The 17,702-nt window shown below is 38.5% G+C and overlaps 1 protein-coding gene across 1 annotated transcript in view; it reads left to right on the plus strand.

The window, feature by feature from the left end:
• The window catches only part of CWC27 (CWC27 spliceosome-associated protein homolog (S. cerevisiae)), a 121,895-nt gene that overhangs the window by 16,614 nt on the left and 87,579 nt on the right, over positions 1-17,702 (plus strand). Inside the window, exon 12 of the mRNA XM_009895509.1 lies at positions 3,056-3,231. Coding sequence (XP_009893811.1) covers positions 3,056-3,231 — 176 coding nt within the window. The remainder of the gene's footprint in view (positions 1-3,055; positions 3,232-17,702) is intronic.

Consider the following 17,702-nt stretch of genomic DNA (forward strand, 5'->3'; position numbering starts at 1 on the left):
ACCTGCTGTGCAGGAGCGTCTTAAGTATTAGAAGAGTTCTGAGAATGGTATTTAATTCATAATTCTTCAGAAGTTCAAATAACCCTTTAAGTGAGTTGGATTTGGGGAATATAGAACAAGGACATGTTAGGGATATTTACTTAATTTTTTATTTTTCAGCCTAATTAATCTAACTGCTGTTATAATAAGGTCATGAAGTAGGAAATAGGAAGACTTTTTTTTTCTCTTTCCTGCAGGTGTTCTCCTTATATTTAATTTCATTTAAAGATCTTAGCTAGAACCTAGCATTTCAGGCAGTTACCTGAGCCTTGTAAAGTGGTACTAGTATTTTATCATCTCTCTTGGATTTATGTTAGTTAACACATCACAGGATCACTTTTGTGTTTACATGGCTACAACGTGTTGGTAGTTTTATCACCATCCTATGAGCAAATAATTCTTCTAGATCTCCCTACCTCCCCCAAATAACAGGTAATGTAAGAGAATTTCTTACTATTATTCCCGAAAAGCGTGACCTTGCTGTTCATGCTATTAAGTATCATCCTGTTTCTCTTACTGCAGTCCTCGAGGTCATAACATTTCATGCTTTGAGAGTTGAATCCTTTGTATTAATGGTACCTCATCGCTATTTGTTAAACCTCTTTTTATGCCTGAGTCATTTATCGAAACGTTATAAGAAATGTGTTCAAAAGACTGAAAATTTTTTTCCTACCAGTGACATTCCTTCATTTTGCCTTTCTGCGGAACTTGTTTTCCTCTCTGTGTTTGCCAGTTAGTTACTGAACAGTAAGTTTTGCGTAGTACTATGGATAGATCAAGCTTGATATCTGCCCCCCAATTCAAAATCATATTACATACAGTAGCCACTAGTCATTCTGACACAAAATCTCTCATTATATTTTTGTATCCAGAGCAAAGAGAAGAGTAGGGCAACTCCACCAAGTTAACAATAGCAGCGAAGACTAGTACAGATTTCAGGCAGACAGTTTTGCAGTTCTTTGTCACTAGAGGAATGTGATCATCCAACTGAATGGCCGCTTCCCTCCTGAGTTGTCATATAGCCCAGTCTGGGTGGAAATGTGTTAAATCTCTTAGGTGGTAATGAAACTGCAGAAAAATGAGACTCTAAAAGATACAAGATCAATTGGAGTTAATGAGACAGAAGAGGAGACTGGGCAGGAGAAAAGAGTAGAGTTGCCAGAGGGAAGGCGTTGAGGAGGAAGGCTATATCCTATTTTGTCAGTGTTTTTCTAGAAGAAAACTGGTGAAATCCTCTGCAGAGTCAGGTATGGACGGTTTGGGAAGTAGGGGATTCAGCCGGACAAGTTGGAGTTTGACAAGTTGAACGATTTTGTCTGCCCCATTTTAAAATACCATCCATGGAACCCTCCTCCTGTTACTCAGATTTCTGTAAGTTTTAATTAGCTTACTACTTAGCAATTACAATTTGTCATTCTTATTCTAGAAATTCTCCTATCCAGCTCTTCATGTTTCAGTGTTATGCTCTTACGTAAGTCCTAGCCAAATCTCCATGAGGAGCCTGTCTTTATCCTCGACTGCTAAACACTTTGAACACAGTTCTGTTATGTTGCTTTTCTGGATTCTGCCCTCTGCCATTGAGGTCTGTTGTCATCCCATATCCCTGATAATTTATCAAGTAAACAAATCCTTTGGAAAGTTTCATTATCTCCTCTGTCAAACAATAACTTTCGGGGAAATTAAGTGAAATGCTAGTGCTGTTCCAGTTTTTCTCTTTTCCCTATTTTAAAAGAACAGACAATCCCCCTCCCTCCCCCCAACAACCTTTCAGTTATATCATCAACAAAATATTCAGCTATTTTACTGTGCTGAATATTCACAGATTTCATTTTTTATTCCTGACTGGTCTTCTCTTGTCTAAATCTAAAATCTAAGCATGGTAGTATGAAGATTCTTAAACAATGACTCAAATACAACATCTGAAATCCCGCTCTTGATTTTTCTCTTCTGTTCCTAAAATTGTGCCTCTTGGTGCTTTTATTTTTCTCCCCTCTCCCCCTCCATGTTTATGGCCATGGTCTTCATGCTACTCCTCCTCCTACCTGTCAGTCACACTAAGGACTTGTATACTGTCTTTAGCATGTTCCTCTCCAAGTGCTGACGTCCTGGCAGTCTCCTGGATACAGTACAGTCCTCTGGAATACTATTTCTAAGTCTGTCCTTTCTCTCTGTGTGGCTAAAATTACAGTCATGTAGTGTCTTATGCTTTTTCTTTAGCTAATTAGCATCACTCCAAAATAAATATAAAAAGATATCTTTGAGCTGTCATCCTTCCATTAGGATTCATGCAGGCTTCCTCCTTCAAGGAAGGAAGCAGTCAAACTTAGATCCCTTGGTCTAGCCAGACTTCTTCTTTATTACTGAGGGGAATGACTGACTTCTCCCTCCAAATGTCTTTGAACCGAGGTGGTTTATCCCCTTCTGTGTTCCTCTGCTAGGCCTGGAAGCATAGGACCTCTGTAGCAAGTTGGAATGATTGATTCCACAGATTTTCACAGCCTCTTTTGATCAATGTGGTATCTGTAAATTGCCTCATCAGACTGATGGGCAAACCTGTTCCATCCCGGCATGACTGTAGTATAGCCCCGTGGCAAGAAGTTCTTAATAAGTCTTGGTTTTCTTTTAGTGGAAAATGAAGGAAGTGTTTAACGTATTGCCTTGATCAAATTGTGGATTCGTGATCATGACCAGACTAATACCACATTGCTATGAGGTCTTATGCAGACCTGTAACGGTTTACAGTCTAGAAAAGACTGTTTTAGCTTTTTTTAAGCTGTACAAAAAAGATGTTATCTGTGTATAAAAAAAAAAATTATTATCATATTTCTAATTTTTTGTTCCCTCTGAAGCAAATAAGGAGATATTTGTTTGAAAGCTTTGCTTTGAAATGAAGTATTTTTCTTTTTTTTTGTGTAAGCAATTATCTTTGTAAGAAAAAATTTCCCTATTCAATATTCTGTAGTAAAAAAAAAAAAAGCTGCTAAAGGAGAAGTTTTATCATTTTAAATCAATAAAGGAGGAAGAAGAACATGATGAAGATGCCGATAGCTTAGAAGGTGAAGATGCTAGTAATGAGAGATTTCAAATGAAAGAACGCATTGCCAAGAAGTTAAAAATTGATACAACTGAAAATACTAAACAGCAACTTCAAGAGGAAGAAACTAAGACAGAAAAGAAAACAACTAGTCGCAGGTAAGTATTGTGCTTTTTTTGTTGTTTTTCCCTTCAGCTTGTTTACAGTTAGATTTTCTGCTCAATTCCAGTTTTGCAGTTACTACATTGATAGGTCAGTATTACATTAAATTACTCTCCTCTGCCCACTTCCAACTGTGGAAGATTAAATTGCCTTTTGCTTTCTCATTTCTTAGTTTCATCTGGCAGTTTGAACCAAACAGTTAAATTATATTTTGTTACACTGAGTGCTCACTGATACTTTGTATGGGAGTTGTATTGTTCTCTGAGAGTTATAAATAAAAAGTATTTTTATATATATATATATATATATATATATATCATGCTTTATTTTGTCTTTCTATGCATTTGTAAGATTGAGTTTTGTAGCTTCTTTAACTGTGTTAACACGTGGTTGTTGTCTACCGCTGAGGCTTACAGAAAGTGAAGGCTTCCTAGTCATCCATTGAAGTCTGGTTTTAGTCATTATTACAGTGTACCAGTTTTTCAACCCTGCAATTAATACATCGGTTTTTAAATATCATCTAGGGCTGTGCTTAGAGGGTTGGAATATGTCTGTGTTTAGTAGTGTAGTACTGTGTTCAAATTATTAAACTAGCTCTAGACAAATTATTATGTTTCTGTAGCAGTATTCAGCTCTTTACAGGCATGAAGTTGTGGGTTCCAGTCATGTAATATAGGTGTGCCGGCCTCCATGAACATCTGTACTGATTAGCACTCAATTTTCAGTAAGTTAATAAAAACAACTGAATCTTATTGAACACTGACTGTTGTAAGTTATGGTGGACATTCAATTGTTATCTTAATTGTAAAACAAAACTAATTATTAAGAGAAAAGGGAAGTCACATCCTGACATCTGCAACTTCATGGATATCAATCTGATTATTTTTACTGAAATAATTTGATGTGATTTTAAAAGCAAGTTTAGTAAGTTTTGAGCATTCCACATGAGGTAGCGTTTTTAACATTGTGTGGCCTATGTGTTTAGAAGCAGGCTGTTCTTTTAGAGTGGTAGAAACACTTGCATTATTTTGCCTAATCTTCTAATATTGGTATATTAAAATATACCAACTGTAATTGTTGCTGTTTGTATGCGGTTTTTTTAGTAGTGAAAAGCCAAATGAGAAGATTGCCAAGAAATAATTTTTTTTAACCACTTTAATAAGTTTGAATAACTCCAGAAACTAAAACATTAATGAGATTTAAGTAGGAAGTTCAGTGTCCTTTTCTACATTTTATCCAGTGTTGATTTGAATCTGAGAAGCACACCAGGTACGGTACAGAAGCCTTTGTAATTTGAGCAAATCATAGAATAGTTTGGATTGGAAGGGACCTTTAAAGGTCATCTAGTCCAGTCCGCTGCAATGAGAAGGGACATCTTCAATTAATTGAGGTTGCTCACAGCCCCGTCCAACCTGACCTTAAATGTTTGCAGGGACGAGGCATTTTCCACCTCTCTGGGCAACCTGTTCCAATGTTTCACCACCCTTATTGTAAAAAAATTTCTTCTTTATATCTAGTATGAATCTACCTTCTTTTAGATTAAAACCATTACCTGTTGTCCTATTGCAAGAGGCCCTGCTAAAAAGTTTGTACCGATCTTTCTTGTAAGCCCCCTTTAAGTGTTGAAAGGCCACAATAAGGTCTCCCCCAAGCCTTGTCTCCTCCACGCTGAACAATGCCGACTCTTTCAGCCTTTCTTCATAGGAGAGGTGTTCCAACCCTGGTCTTTTGGGCCCTCCTCTGGACATGCTCCAACAGGTCCGTGTCTTTCCTGTGGTGAGGGCTCCAGAGCTGGATGCAATACTCTACGTGGTGTCTCACGAGGGTGGAGTAGAGGGGCAGAATCACCCTTGACCTGCTGGCCACACTTCTTTTGATGCAGCCCAGGATATGGTTGGCTTTCTGGGCTGCGAGTGCACATTGCTGGTTCATGTCCACCTTTTCATCCACCAGTACCCTCAAGTCCTTCTTGGCAGAGCTGCTCTCAATCCCTTCATCCCCGAGCCTGTATTCCTACAGGGCGTTGCCACAACCCATGTGCAGGACCCTGCACTTGGCCTTGTTGAACCTGATGATATTCACACAAGCCCACTTCTCGAGCTTTTCCAGGTCCCTCTGTATGGCATCCCATCCCTCATGTGTGTCAGCTGCACCACTCAGCTTGGTGTCATCTGCACGCTTTCTGAGGGTACGCTCAATTCCACTGAGGAGGTTCCAGTCAGTTCTTTTTCAAGCCTAGACAGTGTTACTTCTAAAGTTCCTCATAATTTTGTGTTTGCTGAAGAGAATACTCAATATACTTAATAGCTGGAGATAAAGAAGCAAGAGCATTTGACATCCAAACTCCAACATAATAATACAAAATGATAGGAGACAAAGTTTGTAATTTAAATGGGCATTAGTTTTTCCTGTCATACGATTTTAGTTAGAGGGAAAGCAACTAACTTTCATGCTTTGGCAAACTTTACGTAGTCAACAAGATTTTTGTGGTTGGATCTGTAAACTGATGTTAATCTCTTTCTTTTGGAACCGTACATAAATCTGGTCTCTCTGTAGAACCACATCTTTAGAATAGCAAATGACATTGGACTCTGTACTTACTGCCTACCTATCTGTCCAACAACCTGTCCACCCATCTGTTTAACTGTCTGTTGGGTTTTACAGGGATCGCTGCTAGAAACAAATTTGCCTAATGTATAATAGCAACTTTATAGCATGAAGGGAATACAAAGCTAGAGCATACCCTTAGGAATGAGACATTCTATGCCCAAGTTTGCATGATATATCACATTTTCAGATATATTTGTGTAGGCGTTCTGTAAGCTGCTGGCTTTGCATGTGGATGGTCAACGTGCTGTGTGTGTGCTTATTCTGCACTTTCAGGGCAGTAGCAGTAGCGTTACAGCCAAATGGGTTACTGTGACTCAGAAGAGGGTTTCATTTTATGCGTTTTTAGCAGTTGGGAGCCATAGCCCTGGTAGATAATGCTTAGTACCACAAGTACCATCAATTTCTAGACTTAACTGTTTTCCAAATAATTGTCTGGCATCCTCTGACACGAATATCAAAGGCATGGTGTTGTTTGTTATAAATAAGGTGTTATTAACTTAGAGATCTGATGAGATAAAGTAAGATAAACATTATAAAGTTTCATTGTCTGGAACAGTGACTTTTTTGTAAATGTCCTGGAGATGACTGATAATATTCTTATGGGACTTCGCTGCCCACTGCAGTCCAAGTGTGTGTTGATCAGAAAAGGCAGACATGTGGGAGGTACAAATATATAAAAAAAAGTTGCACTGTACATAGCTTGAAGGGTAATGTCTAGTAACATATCAGAGGGCCAAGAAACATCTGATATCTATCAGAACTGTTTATCTCATCAGCTATTTAAATATGCTAATAGAATAATTGAATACCTAATAATATTTTTCAGAGCACTGTCTTTTAACATGCATGACTTTTTCTACAAATCTGTATTAATTTGTATCAGTCCTCTTTCTTTTAAAACAAATTGATTTGTGAAGCCAGAAGTTTGCACATCTTGTTTCAGAGAAACAACATGGCAACAATAGACACCTCAAATTCACGGTACTGAGATCCAATACCTCCTCTAAATACAATCATTATTGGGGTGCTCAAGTGGTGACAGTAACTTTAGTCACTTCAGTATGCATTTGAACCTTTTGTGTATGTTTTTAAAAAAAATTCGAGAGACTTTCCAATTTTGTATTAGACAGGAAACCTCATGAAAAAGAATTTCCTATTCATTCTGGCAAGTTGTTAGAGAAATTTCACAGGTCTGTTGTTTTTTATTAGAAAGCTTAAACCTAAACTTCAAAGTGTAGAACAGCTGTTTACATGAAGGAATGCATACAGATGAGAGAAGTGTTTGCCATCATCGCAGTAGTAATGAAACTTATCAGCATTACACTGAGTTTTTAAAATGGCAGTGGCTTGAGATGATCATCTGCAGGCTTCAGAGTAAACAGTCCTCTTCTAGTTTGGTAGTTAAAAGTATTGGTTTTACATTTGTTTTCATCCTGTAGATGGAGCTCGGGTGATACACATTTCTGGGTACCAGCTTTTAAAAATTTTTGCTGCTTCTTGTTTGCAAGACATGCAGTGTGCATGTGGAGTACAGTTGACTTACACAGTCAGTGATTTCAGTTGCGTCCTTGTAATGGACGTGCTACTAAATAGCAGTATGAAATAGGTGTTTAGAATAACTAAACTACTGAGAAAGGAAAGGTGACTTTTCTTTTTGAGTAACTAGCGTCACTTGAATTCAGCTTTGTGTTTGTATTTCCTGTTGTATATTTTTTTCCTAATAATGCTATTAATTGCAGATGAACTAAGTAATCATTTTCCTAGTTGGCTTATAAGCCATCACTGACTATCATAAGGAGATGAATAGTAATATTAGTAGTTACTGTTAATGACTATTGTGATTAACAGTAGCTATATTGCCACTCCTTTGCATTCATTGCTTTTCTTATATGCATGTTGCTTGTCATGGGTAAAGTAAATTATCTCATGAAGCTTTAGACAACTACTGTGCGTATGTATAAGAAATTACTTGCTGCATCCTCAAAGCAGAAGTCTGTAACACTTTCTAAGGTGTAATTCCTCTGACTTCTTTTTCTCCATTTGTTAAAAGACAAGATAACTAGTTTACTTACAGATATCTGCACTTGGTCAAATGACTTGCATCCCTACTGTCATTTTGTCATCTAGGCACAATAGTAATAAAAATACTTAATAATGCTAGGCAGACATGCTCAAGGTCATGCTAAGTCCATTTCAGACCATGCAGTAAAAATTGTATGTAGTTAAGACACCGTAACATTTTCCTAGCATCTGAATAAACACTGATACACTGAGCATACAAGATTGCTTTCCTAAGTAGTACTGTGGTGTAGAACAGCCAAAGTCTTTTAAAAGACCTTTAAATCAAAACTTCTTTTTCTCTTTGTAAATCTGCAGTTGTTATAAATGAAGAATTAGAATTTTTTTTGTTCATAAATTTGTAATAAACAGTAGAATATTTTGTTGTAAGTGCATTTACTGTGCACTTTTTACCTTGTGCTTATGATGAAGGCATTATAATGAAAAGAAAAATAATTTTGGAAACTCACATAATTCTACAGTGGAGGAATTCTTGTCATTCTTATAATTTTTGAAAATTTGAAACTTCCTTGTTATTTATAACAGTTACATTTCTGTGCATTCAAGGGGGCTGAGACTGATGTCATACAAGTCTGCTGTCTATAACCTTCATTGCAGGGTGTCTGATGTCATTGCAAGGCTGCTGTCTGTAATCTTTGAAACACTATGGAAATCCTCTGACTGGAGGATGTTGCAGATGTTGCACCCATTTTCAAAAAAGGCAGTCATCATAGGGATGATCCAGTTAGCCTCACTTTGGTCCTCGGGCAGATCATCGGGTAGGTCCTCTTGCAAGCTATTTTCTGGGCACGTGAAGGAGGAAAAGGTGATTGGAAATGCCATGGATTTAGCAAAGGCAAGATGAGGGGAGAACAGTGGATATCATCTGGTTTGACCATAAGGCTTGAGTTAGATGAGTTTCTGAGGTTCCTTCGACCTGAATGCTTCTGTGACTTGGTGGGTTTTTTTATTTTTGTAAAATTATTATTTGACCCCCTGCCGACTCTGCTGAGGTGTGGAATAACAAGTCCAAGAGCTCTTTAGTTGTTGGGGTTTTTAAAATTGTTTTTAAGTTACATTTATATAGGTATTTTATTTATGCTTCTACATATTTAAACTTAATCCAGTATCTCATCTTGTGTTCAGGAAGCTACTGTTACACTTTTTTGTGAATGCTGTTTGTTTGTAAGTAGTGGCAATGTGATGTGAGTACCATGTACTTAGAGCTTAGATACTTAGATACTTAGAGCTACTTATTAACTTTGCAATGTGAAGCTTATCTATTTCTATACAGAACTGTGATTTTCTTTCTTGACAATAATTACTATTTCCAATTTATTAACTATATTTCTAATCCTACTAGAATTTTCTTAAACCAGGTGTAACTGTTATTATCAGGCCTTGTCCAACAGAACAGCTTGTCTCCTTGCTTTTCAGTTTAGCATCAGGAAATATTAATTGTATGTTAATAAGACTGGCTTTTGAGTTCTTCAGTACAAACTCTCTTTGCAAATGACTTTGAACTTCAGTATACCTAAAGAACTGCTGCTATTTTAATGTAGCAAATTCAGGTATTCTGGTAATAGTGTTTTCAGCCAAAGGAGACCGTTAGACGAACTGTGTATCTCATGCCATAGTTAACTGTCAGTTTACCTCTGTATTGAGTTCACTGTTTCTCAACAGCTGAAAAGGGAAAACATTCAAACATACAATGTAGATATCAAGAGTGTGTAGCTTGGTCCATATTTAGTCAGGCGGTGTAATCTATTTGAGTATTTAGATACCTTACCTCTACCAGTACCTCAACCAGTTTTACATTTTAATTTGCCTGGGTTCAGCTTGTAGCAAATTAATTTCTTTGCTATGCCTTTTTTTGAAGTTCACTGCAGTATGCTTTATTTTCTCTTTCTTCAACTACTTAAATTCTATCTGAGCCCTTTCTGTCTTTTTGATCAGCTGTACCTGTTGACTTCTTTCAGTCTTTCACAGTAAGACGTTTTTTCCAGTCCTCAAATCACTTTTTTGTTCCTTCTCCAATTTTTCAACATTCTTTAAAGAGCTTTGATCAGTAATCTCTTATTAGTCTTACTAGTGCTGTATACATAGAACAATGACTTTTTTCTTACTTCCAGTTCCCTGTTTATTCATACAGTGCCCATATCAGCCCTTCTTATTGATATTCCACTAAGATTGTTGCTAGGGCTTTCCAGATTATTTTCAGTCATCAATCTCTGAGAACTCGTTTCCCATTTTGTACACTTACTCTATTTTTCACTTCCTAGATTTTGGCAATTAATTGTCTTTGGCTACTCTATTTTTCACTTCCTAGATTTTGGCAATTAATTGTCTTTGGCTATTATTTTATTTAGCAAGCCCAGTTTGCCTGGCAATCCTTATAGAATTTGCTACTGTGAGAGTGTGTGTGAATCACTAGTCGTGGATTTAGTACCAGGTTCCCTGGATGAATAGATATATTTCCAGTCAGTGTTTAATATCTCACTGGCAACTATTTTAAGCAATAACTTTTAAATCTAATTCTTTCTTAAAGAAGATGTTTTTCCCACTTGTTTTGTGTTGCTTATTTTTTTTAAGGGACTTCTTACTTGAAAGTACTCGGAAGCAAGTTTTCCTGATTTCATATAATAAGAGGGGTTATTTGGGTTGACTCTAAAATTAGCCAAGTTAGCAACCAGTCAGGAACTCATGTTGAATTCTACTAAGAAACTCTCTGATAGCATTATGTCAGAATCAATATGCTACTCTGAATTTTCTTTGGTTTTGACTGGTATGCTTTTTCTGTGGGAAAGTTTTATTGGATTATTGTATTCTAGCTTGATTCAAGAAGTAGTCTTTTGTGTGTTTGTAATCCAGTACCAGATTTTTTTTAAAAAGAGACATTGCCAATAAAATTGATGTAAAATTCATTTGACTCTTGAGATGAGTGCGTGTAAACTGGTTAGTTTTCATTTTTGGATATGTAATGAAACTAATAGCTTTAGCTGCAGCTCATTATACGAAAGACAAACCTATTGCCTTTTTATCATGACCTCTTAATTTTGGATCCAAAAGTCTTTGCTCAAGTCTGTAAAGTGCCAGGTTTTAGAATAATGGAAAACATCTGCTAGTTTTTAAAAGAATAGAAGAAAAAAACACCAAAACTGTCAAGTGAAACCAAACAAAGATTAAAATCTATCACTAGATATACTGTACTACTCCAAAAGATTGTTGTGCGAGATTGCCTTGACTTTTGCAGTCTCTCCTGCTCTTGTATTTTTTCATATTCTGGTATCTTCAGATCATTGTTACTATGCTGCCTACATTTTGAATTTAATTTTCTTAGAACTTCTGAATTCTTACATATTTATAAGTGTTAAGAGTAATGTTTGTGTTTCGTCTGACAGTGGAAGGTTAACTGTAAATATTTGTATTTTTTCAAAATCATTCATTCCGTACTTCAAAAAAAGACATGTTCACTGTGTGATTATTTTGCTCCATTTGTGTGGGTATCCTTTTAAAACTAAGAACCATTGATAGTTATAAACCAGCAAACCAGTTTGTTGTTTCATTTTAACTTCCTTGAAGTCGACCACTTTGTGCTCCACCCTAAAATAAGTGTTCACAGCTATTGTAAACAATCTATTAAAGATTTAATTGAGAAATGCTGATTTTATGCAAAAGTAGCTATTTAATCACATACTGAAATAGAAAATTTACTAACTGAGTGGTGACATGAAATTAGACTTTGTTTCTATTTCTGCCTTGCTAGATAGAGGAGTCTATTAGAAGTACATCGTCTTGATTTGAAAACAGAGTGGGTAATAATTACAAAACACATGTAATATACTGCTATAAAGCAGCAGCTATAGAGTTATAACACTTTTCGTTTGACTTCATTGTGCTCTATGTAGCCAGTATTTCAAATAGGATGGTAACTAGAGATATCTAATCTCAGGATAGGGGGAGAAAGTATTTTATGACCAAAAAAACCCCCAACTTTCCTTCTGAATGCTCATTTGTTCTTCAATGCTTCCTTGTATTAAGATGCTCTGTGCTGTGCTTTGCAAAATTACATTAAGCATAAAACTTCCACAGAGTAATCTCTAGCATTCCTCTCCCTGCACTCTGAGTTCTGATTTTTAGGTATAGTGTAATCAGCATAACATTTCAGAAATTTCACAGCGTACTTAGCTAGAGTTTACCGTCAGCATCCCCAGAGCTTCATCTATTAGAGTACTATATGTTGTATATTAAAATATAGTCTAATACATAAAATATTTTAATATATAGTGTTAGAGTGGAAGCTGGACACTGTGAGGCCACCTATACATTCTTGACCTTATAGCTCTTGTGGCTTGCAAGAAACTGAAAAGTGTTACGGATAATCCTATATACTGACATTTTTTCATTAGAGGTCAAAGTAGTTATGTGTTATCTTATGCAATCTCACCTCCTTTTATGCATTTTTTTCCTATAACATAGCGACAGAAAGGTCTGAAATTACTGTCTGGAAAACAGCCTATAAAGTTCCTGAGGAAGTCATTTTACTCTTCAGAACTGCCCCGCAGCTTGTCTCAAGTAGGATGCACCATGTATTTCATAATCCATAAAATTCTAACCAATATTTCTGGAAAAGTGCAAAAGCTGATATAATGCTGGGTTTCAAGGGAACATGTAAGCAGCAGATCTTTCCTACTAGTCCATTCCAATTCCAAGTATCAAAATCTTTCTCTTAAATCCTAACCTTCAGTGTTTTTTATTACACTAAACATACTTTGCACTGTTCTAAGTGTTCTACTTATTGTTCTTCAGTAGTTAATAGGTTCAGGTTTCTATTTCTGCTCTTTCATTCTTGGCTTGAAACGTCATTTGAAAAGCTCTTTGGAGAAGCAGTACCTCTCTGATGGAAAGTACTAGGCATACGAAATACACTGATATACGTACAGAGCAGTATGGCAGTAGTTCAGTCTTCCCATTTTCCTGTATCTTGATCGACCTGTGTTGGAGCCTCATTTCATTAGGTTAGTCGTCTGCCTTAAATACAGTGTATCATGAACACTAGCTATATTACACAATTTTGGTTCTTCATCATAGGAATATTTGAGAAGGTATTAATTCAAGCATGTGAACTTGGTTGCAAAGACCTGGCAATGACATAGGAGATATAATTTCTATATTATGCAAGTAGTACCTACCTAAATATTTTCAGTATACATGAAGACAATGTTCTTTCACTAGAGGAGCACTTTGTGGGAATCTGGACAAGACTTAGCCTGAATAAAGAGTTTGTAGTATTAGCTATGTGGGAGGGATTAAGTTATTCCAATAATTATGAATTGACTTTACAGCATAAGAATACAGAAAGCTGCTGCCATGTGTCAAGGTCAACACATTTTCCTGGTCCTACTATGTAAGTGTAGGTGTACAATCCTTGCCATGCATATGTCATGCTCGGCTCACTTATTCCTCAACACATCACTCAGTTGTGACATGCTTTAAGTGGAGCACAAACTTTGAAGAATTTAGCGATTATTTCAGAAATTAAGTAGACAAAATAATGATCTGTGAAATATTATTATACACCGTAATACCTAGTTGACACTGAAAGTGCGTTGTACTGGTTCTGATTTATGCGTGCCTACTGTGGTTTGCAGGTGGAACTCTCTTGAATCCTAAATACTTTTAAGTCTGTTTTACCTCAGAGAACATGACTGTTGTGCTTTATTACCACAGCTGTGGTAAGCAGAGGTGTGTGAGTTGCAGCTACCTGATAGAAAAGGGAGAACTCCCCCCGCCATTGTGTTGAAAAAGCACAGACATAAATTGGTGGTAATTCATTGTCTAGGTATCAAAAAACAGTGGGGAATGGTGTTGGTATAAGCTAAGTGAATGTGACTTTCATGAAGAAATCTGAAATCTTAGTTTGATGTATTCTTTTCAATTAGTGCTTGAAAGAATTTTTTTAAATTCCACTTCGGTTGAATGTGTGTCTGATTAATGTCGTAGCTGTTTTAAGCTTCTGCCTTTTAAAAAGTATAAGCATATAAATCATAGAGTCATAGAAACATCAAGGTTGGAACAGACCTATAAGATCAGGTCCAACCATCAACGTAACATTGGCAAAACCACCACTAGACCGTGTTCCTAAGCATCATGTCTACCTGTCTTTTAAATACCTGCAGGGATGGTGATTCAGTCATTTCCCTGGGCAGCCTGTTCCACTGTTTGATAACCCTCTTGGTGAAGAAATTTTTCCTAATACAAATCCTAAACCTCCCCTGGTGCAACTTCAGGCCATTTCCTCTTGTCTTACCACATGTTACTTGGGAGAAGAGACCAACACCCCCTCGCTACAGCCTCCTTTCAGGTAGTTGTAGAGAGTGATAAGGTCTCCCCTCAGCCTTCTTTCCTCCAGGCTAAACAAGCCGAGTTCCCTCAGGCGCTGTACAAAATGGTGTCAGAGGCTTTACTGAAGTCCAAGTAAACAACATCCACAGCCTTTCCCTCATCCACTAAGTGGGTCACCTTGTCATAGAAGGAGATCAGGTTTGTCAAACAGGACCTGCCTTTCATAAACCCATGCTCGCTGGGCCTGACCACCCAGTTCTCCTGCATGTGCCGCGTAATGACACTCAGGATGATATGTTCCATAACCTTCCCTGGCACTGAGGTCACACTGACAGGCCTGTAGTTCCCTGTATCCTCCTTTCAGCCCATCATGTAGGTGGGTGTCACATTTGCTAACCTGCAATCAACTGGGACCTCCCCGATTAGCCAAGACTGCTGATAAATGATGGAAGGTGGCCTGATGAGCACATCTGCCAGCTCCCGCAGTACCCTTGGGTAGATCCCATCCAGCCCCATAGACTTGTGTGTGTGTCTAAGCACTGTAGCAGGTCACTCACCATTTCCCCTAGGATTATGCGGGTTTCTTTCTGCTCCCCGTCCCTGTCATCCATCTCAGGGGGCTGCGTACTCAGGGAACAATGGGTCCAACTAATAAAGATTGATGCAAAGAGGGCATTAAGTACCTCATCCTTTTCCTCATCCTTGGTTACTTTGTCCCTTCCTACTTCCCCCCGTCTACTAAAGGATGGAGATTCTCCTTAGTCCTCCTTTTATGGCTAATGTATTTATAGAAACATTTTTTATTGTCCTTAACAGCAGAAGCCAGATTAAGTTATAGTTGGGCTTTGGCCCTTTTAATTTTCTCCCTACATAGCCTTACTACATGTTTGTAGTCCTCATGAATGGCCTGCATTTTCTTCCGAAGACCATAAACTCTCCTTTTTTTCCCCTGAGTTGCAACCGTAGCTATCTGTTCAGCCAGGCTCATCTTTTTCCTGATGACTCTTTTTTTGGCACATGAGGACAGCCTGCTCCTGTGCTTTTAAGACTTCCTTCTTAAAGAATGTCTAGCCTTCCTGGACTCCTTTGCCCTTCAGGACTGCTTCCTAAGGGACTCTGTCGGCAAGCTCCTGAACAGACCAAAGTCTGCCCTCTCGAAGTCCAAGGTGGCAGTTCTGCTGACCCCCCCCCACCTCGATTCTCCAAGAGTCGAGAACTCTTCTCATTTCATGATCGCTATGCCTAAGGCCATCCAACCATCACAACCGCATAAGTCCTTTTCTGTTCACAAACAACAGGTCCAGCAGGGCACCTTCCCTAGTTGGCTTACTCACCAACTGTGTCAGGAAGTACTTCCACATCTTTGTAATTAATGACTGAACTTTTTTGTTTGTGTTTCTTGTTTGCATCTGTTTGTGAAGTTGTCTTTATAAATTAGATCCCCAGAAATCTTTATGGAGCCTTGCTTGATATTGACTATGGCTAACGTTAAACTGGAAAATTACACACACAAAAATTCACTTTAGATATAAGAGGAAAAAGAAATGAAAAAAATTATCCCTATGTGTTTCAAGAGTGTCTGAAAGAAGGGAAATTCTTTCTGAATCTCTTGGTTTGGTATTAATATCCTAATGTCGTAATGATACCATACACAGACTCACCCACAGGCCATATATCTTATTCATACCTACCTATGTGTCAGATGTTTGTTTTGATAGGTCTCCACTGTAATTTGTGTGTGTTTTGTATGCTTTGAGTGACTTATCATGGCATATAAATTCAATATGGATTTGAAATGAAGGTGCTAATTTAGGAATTGCTATTTATCCACAGTCTGATGGAAATTACTCACTTCTGCAAACGTTTACATGACTCAATGATTTCAGTGAAACTATTAATGTAAGTAAAAGTTCATAGAAATAAGCCTGAGAACCACGAAATTCCTTTGGACTGGAATTTGACAATCATTACATTGTATGAAAGACAAAGAAGAGAAATTTGAGAGTATTTTGGCTAAAATGACAGAAAAAGTCCTTAGGAACAGGGTGCTAGTGAGGGCCTGCAGTCCTCCGAGATGTGCTTGCTACGCTGCAGCATGCTCAAAGTCTTACATAGACAAGCCAGGAGCTCCTGGGGGAACAGGAGCCAATGGGGAGGCACCGTTAATACTTGGCAAAGGAATGCTGCCTGGAGAGCAGGGCAAAGTAATTACAACTGCTCCAGCCAGGTCAGCCTCAATGAAGACACGGCTGAAGTACCTCTATGCAAATGCACAGAGTATGGGGAACAAACAGGAGGGAGATAGACATGTGTGCATGCCTCCAAGGCTATGATCTCATTGGCATCATAGAAACACGGTGAGATGACTCCTAGAGCTGGAGTGTTGGCATGGAAGGCTACAGGCTCTTCAGGAGAGACAGGCAAGGGAAACAAGGAGGCAGTGTTGCTTTATATGTCAACGAGCAGCTGAAATGCATGGATCTCAGCCTAGGGATGGATAAAGAGTTGATTGAGAGCCTATGGGTCAGGATTAAAGGGAAACTGGGAGCAGGGGACTTTACAGTGGGGGTCTACTACAGGCCACCCGACCAAGAAGACCGAGCGGATGAAGCTTTCTATAGACAGATAAGGGCGGCATCACGTTCACAGACCCTGGTCCTCTTGGGCGACTTCAGCCACCCCAGCATCTGTTGGAAGGGTAACACAGCCAGGCATAGGCAATCCAGGAGGTTCTGGATTGCATTGAGGACAACTTCCTTCTAGTGGTTGAGGAGCCAACAAGGAGAGGAGCTGTGCTGGACCTTGTCCTTACCAACAAGGAGGGGCTGGTAGACAGTGTCAAACTCAAGGGTAGCCTGGGCTGTAGTGACCATGAAATGGTCGAGTTCGAGATCCTCGAGGCAGCGAGGAAGGTGCGCAGCAGGCTGACCACCCTGGACTTTGAGAGAGCTGACTTTGGCCTCTTGAGGAAGCTGCTTGGTATGGTGCCGTAGGATGAAGTGCTGGAGGGAAGAAGGGCACAAGACAGTTGGTCAATATTCGAGGACTGCTTCCTCCAAGCTCAGGAGCGATGCATCCCTACAAAGAGGAAGGCAGGCAGAAAAGCCAGGAGACCTGTGTGGATGAACAAGGAGCTCCTGGACATGACCAAAAGAAAAAAGGAGGCCTATAGGGAATGGAAACAGGGCCGGGTAACCTGGGAGGAATACAGAGGAATCGTTGGAGCAGCCAGGGATCGAGTTAGACAAGCTAAAGCCCAGATAGAATTCAATCTGGCCAGGGACATTAAGACAAACAAAAAAATCCTTCTTTAACTGTGTCAGCGAGAAAAGAAAGACTAGGGAAAATGTGGGCCCTCTCTGGAAGGAAACGCAAGAACTGGTTACCTGGGACAGAGACAGAGCTGAGGTACCCAATGACTTTTTTGCCTCAGTCTTCACTGGCAAGGACTGCA

Source organism: Charadrius vociferus, unplaced genomic scaffold (assembly GCF_000708025.1).
Source record: "Charadrius vociferus isolate BGI_N301 unplaced genomic scaffold, ASM70802v2 scaffold581, whole genome shotgun sequence".
NCBI classification, from domain to species: Eukaryota; Metazoa; Chordata; class Aves; order Charadriiformes; family Charadriidae; genus Charadrius; species Charadrius vociferus.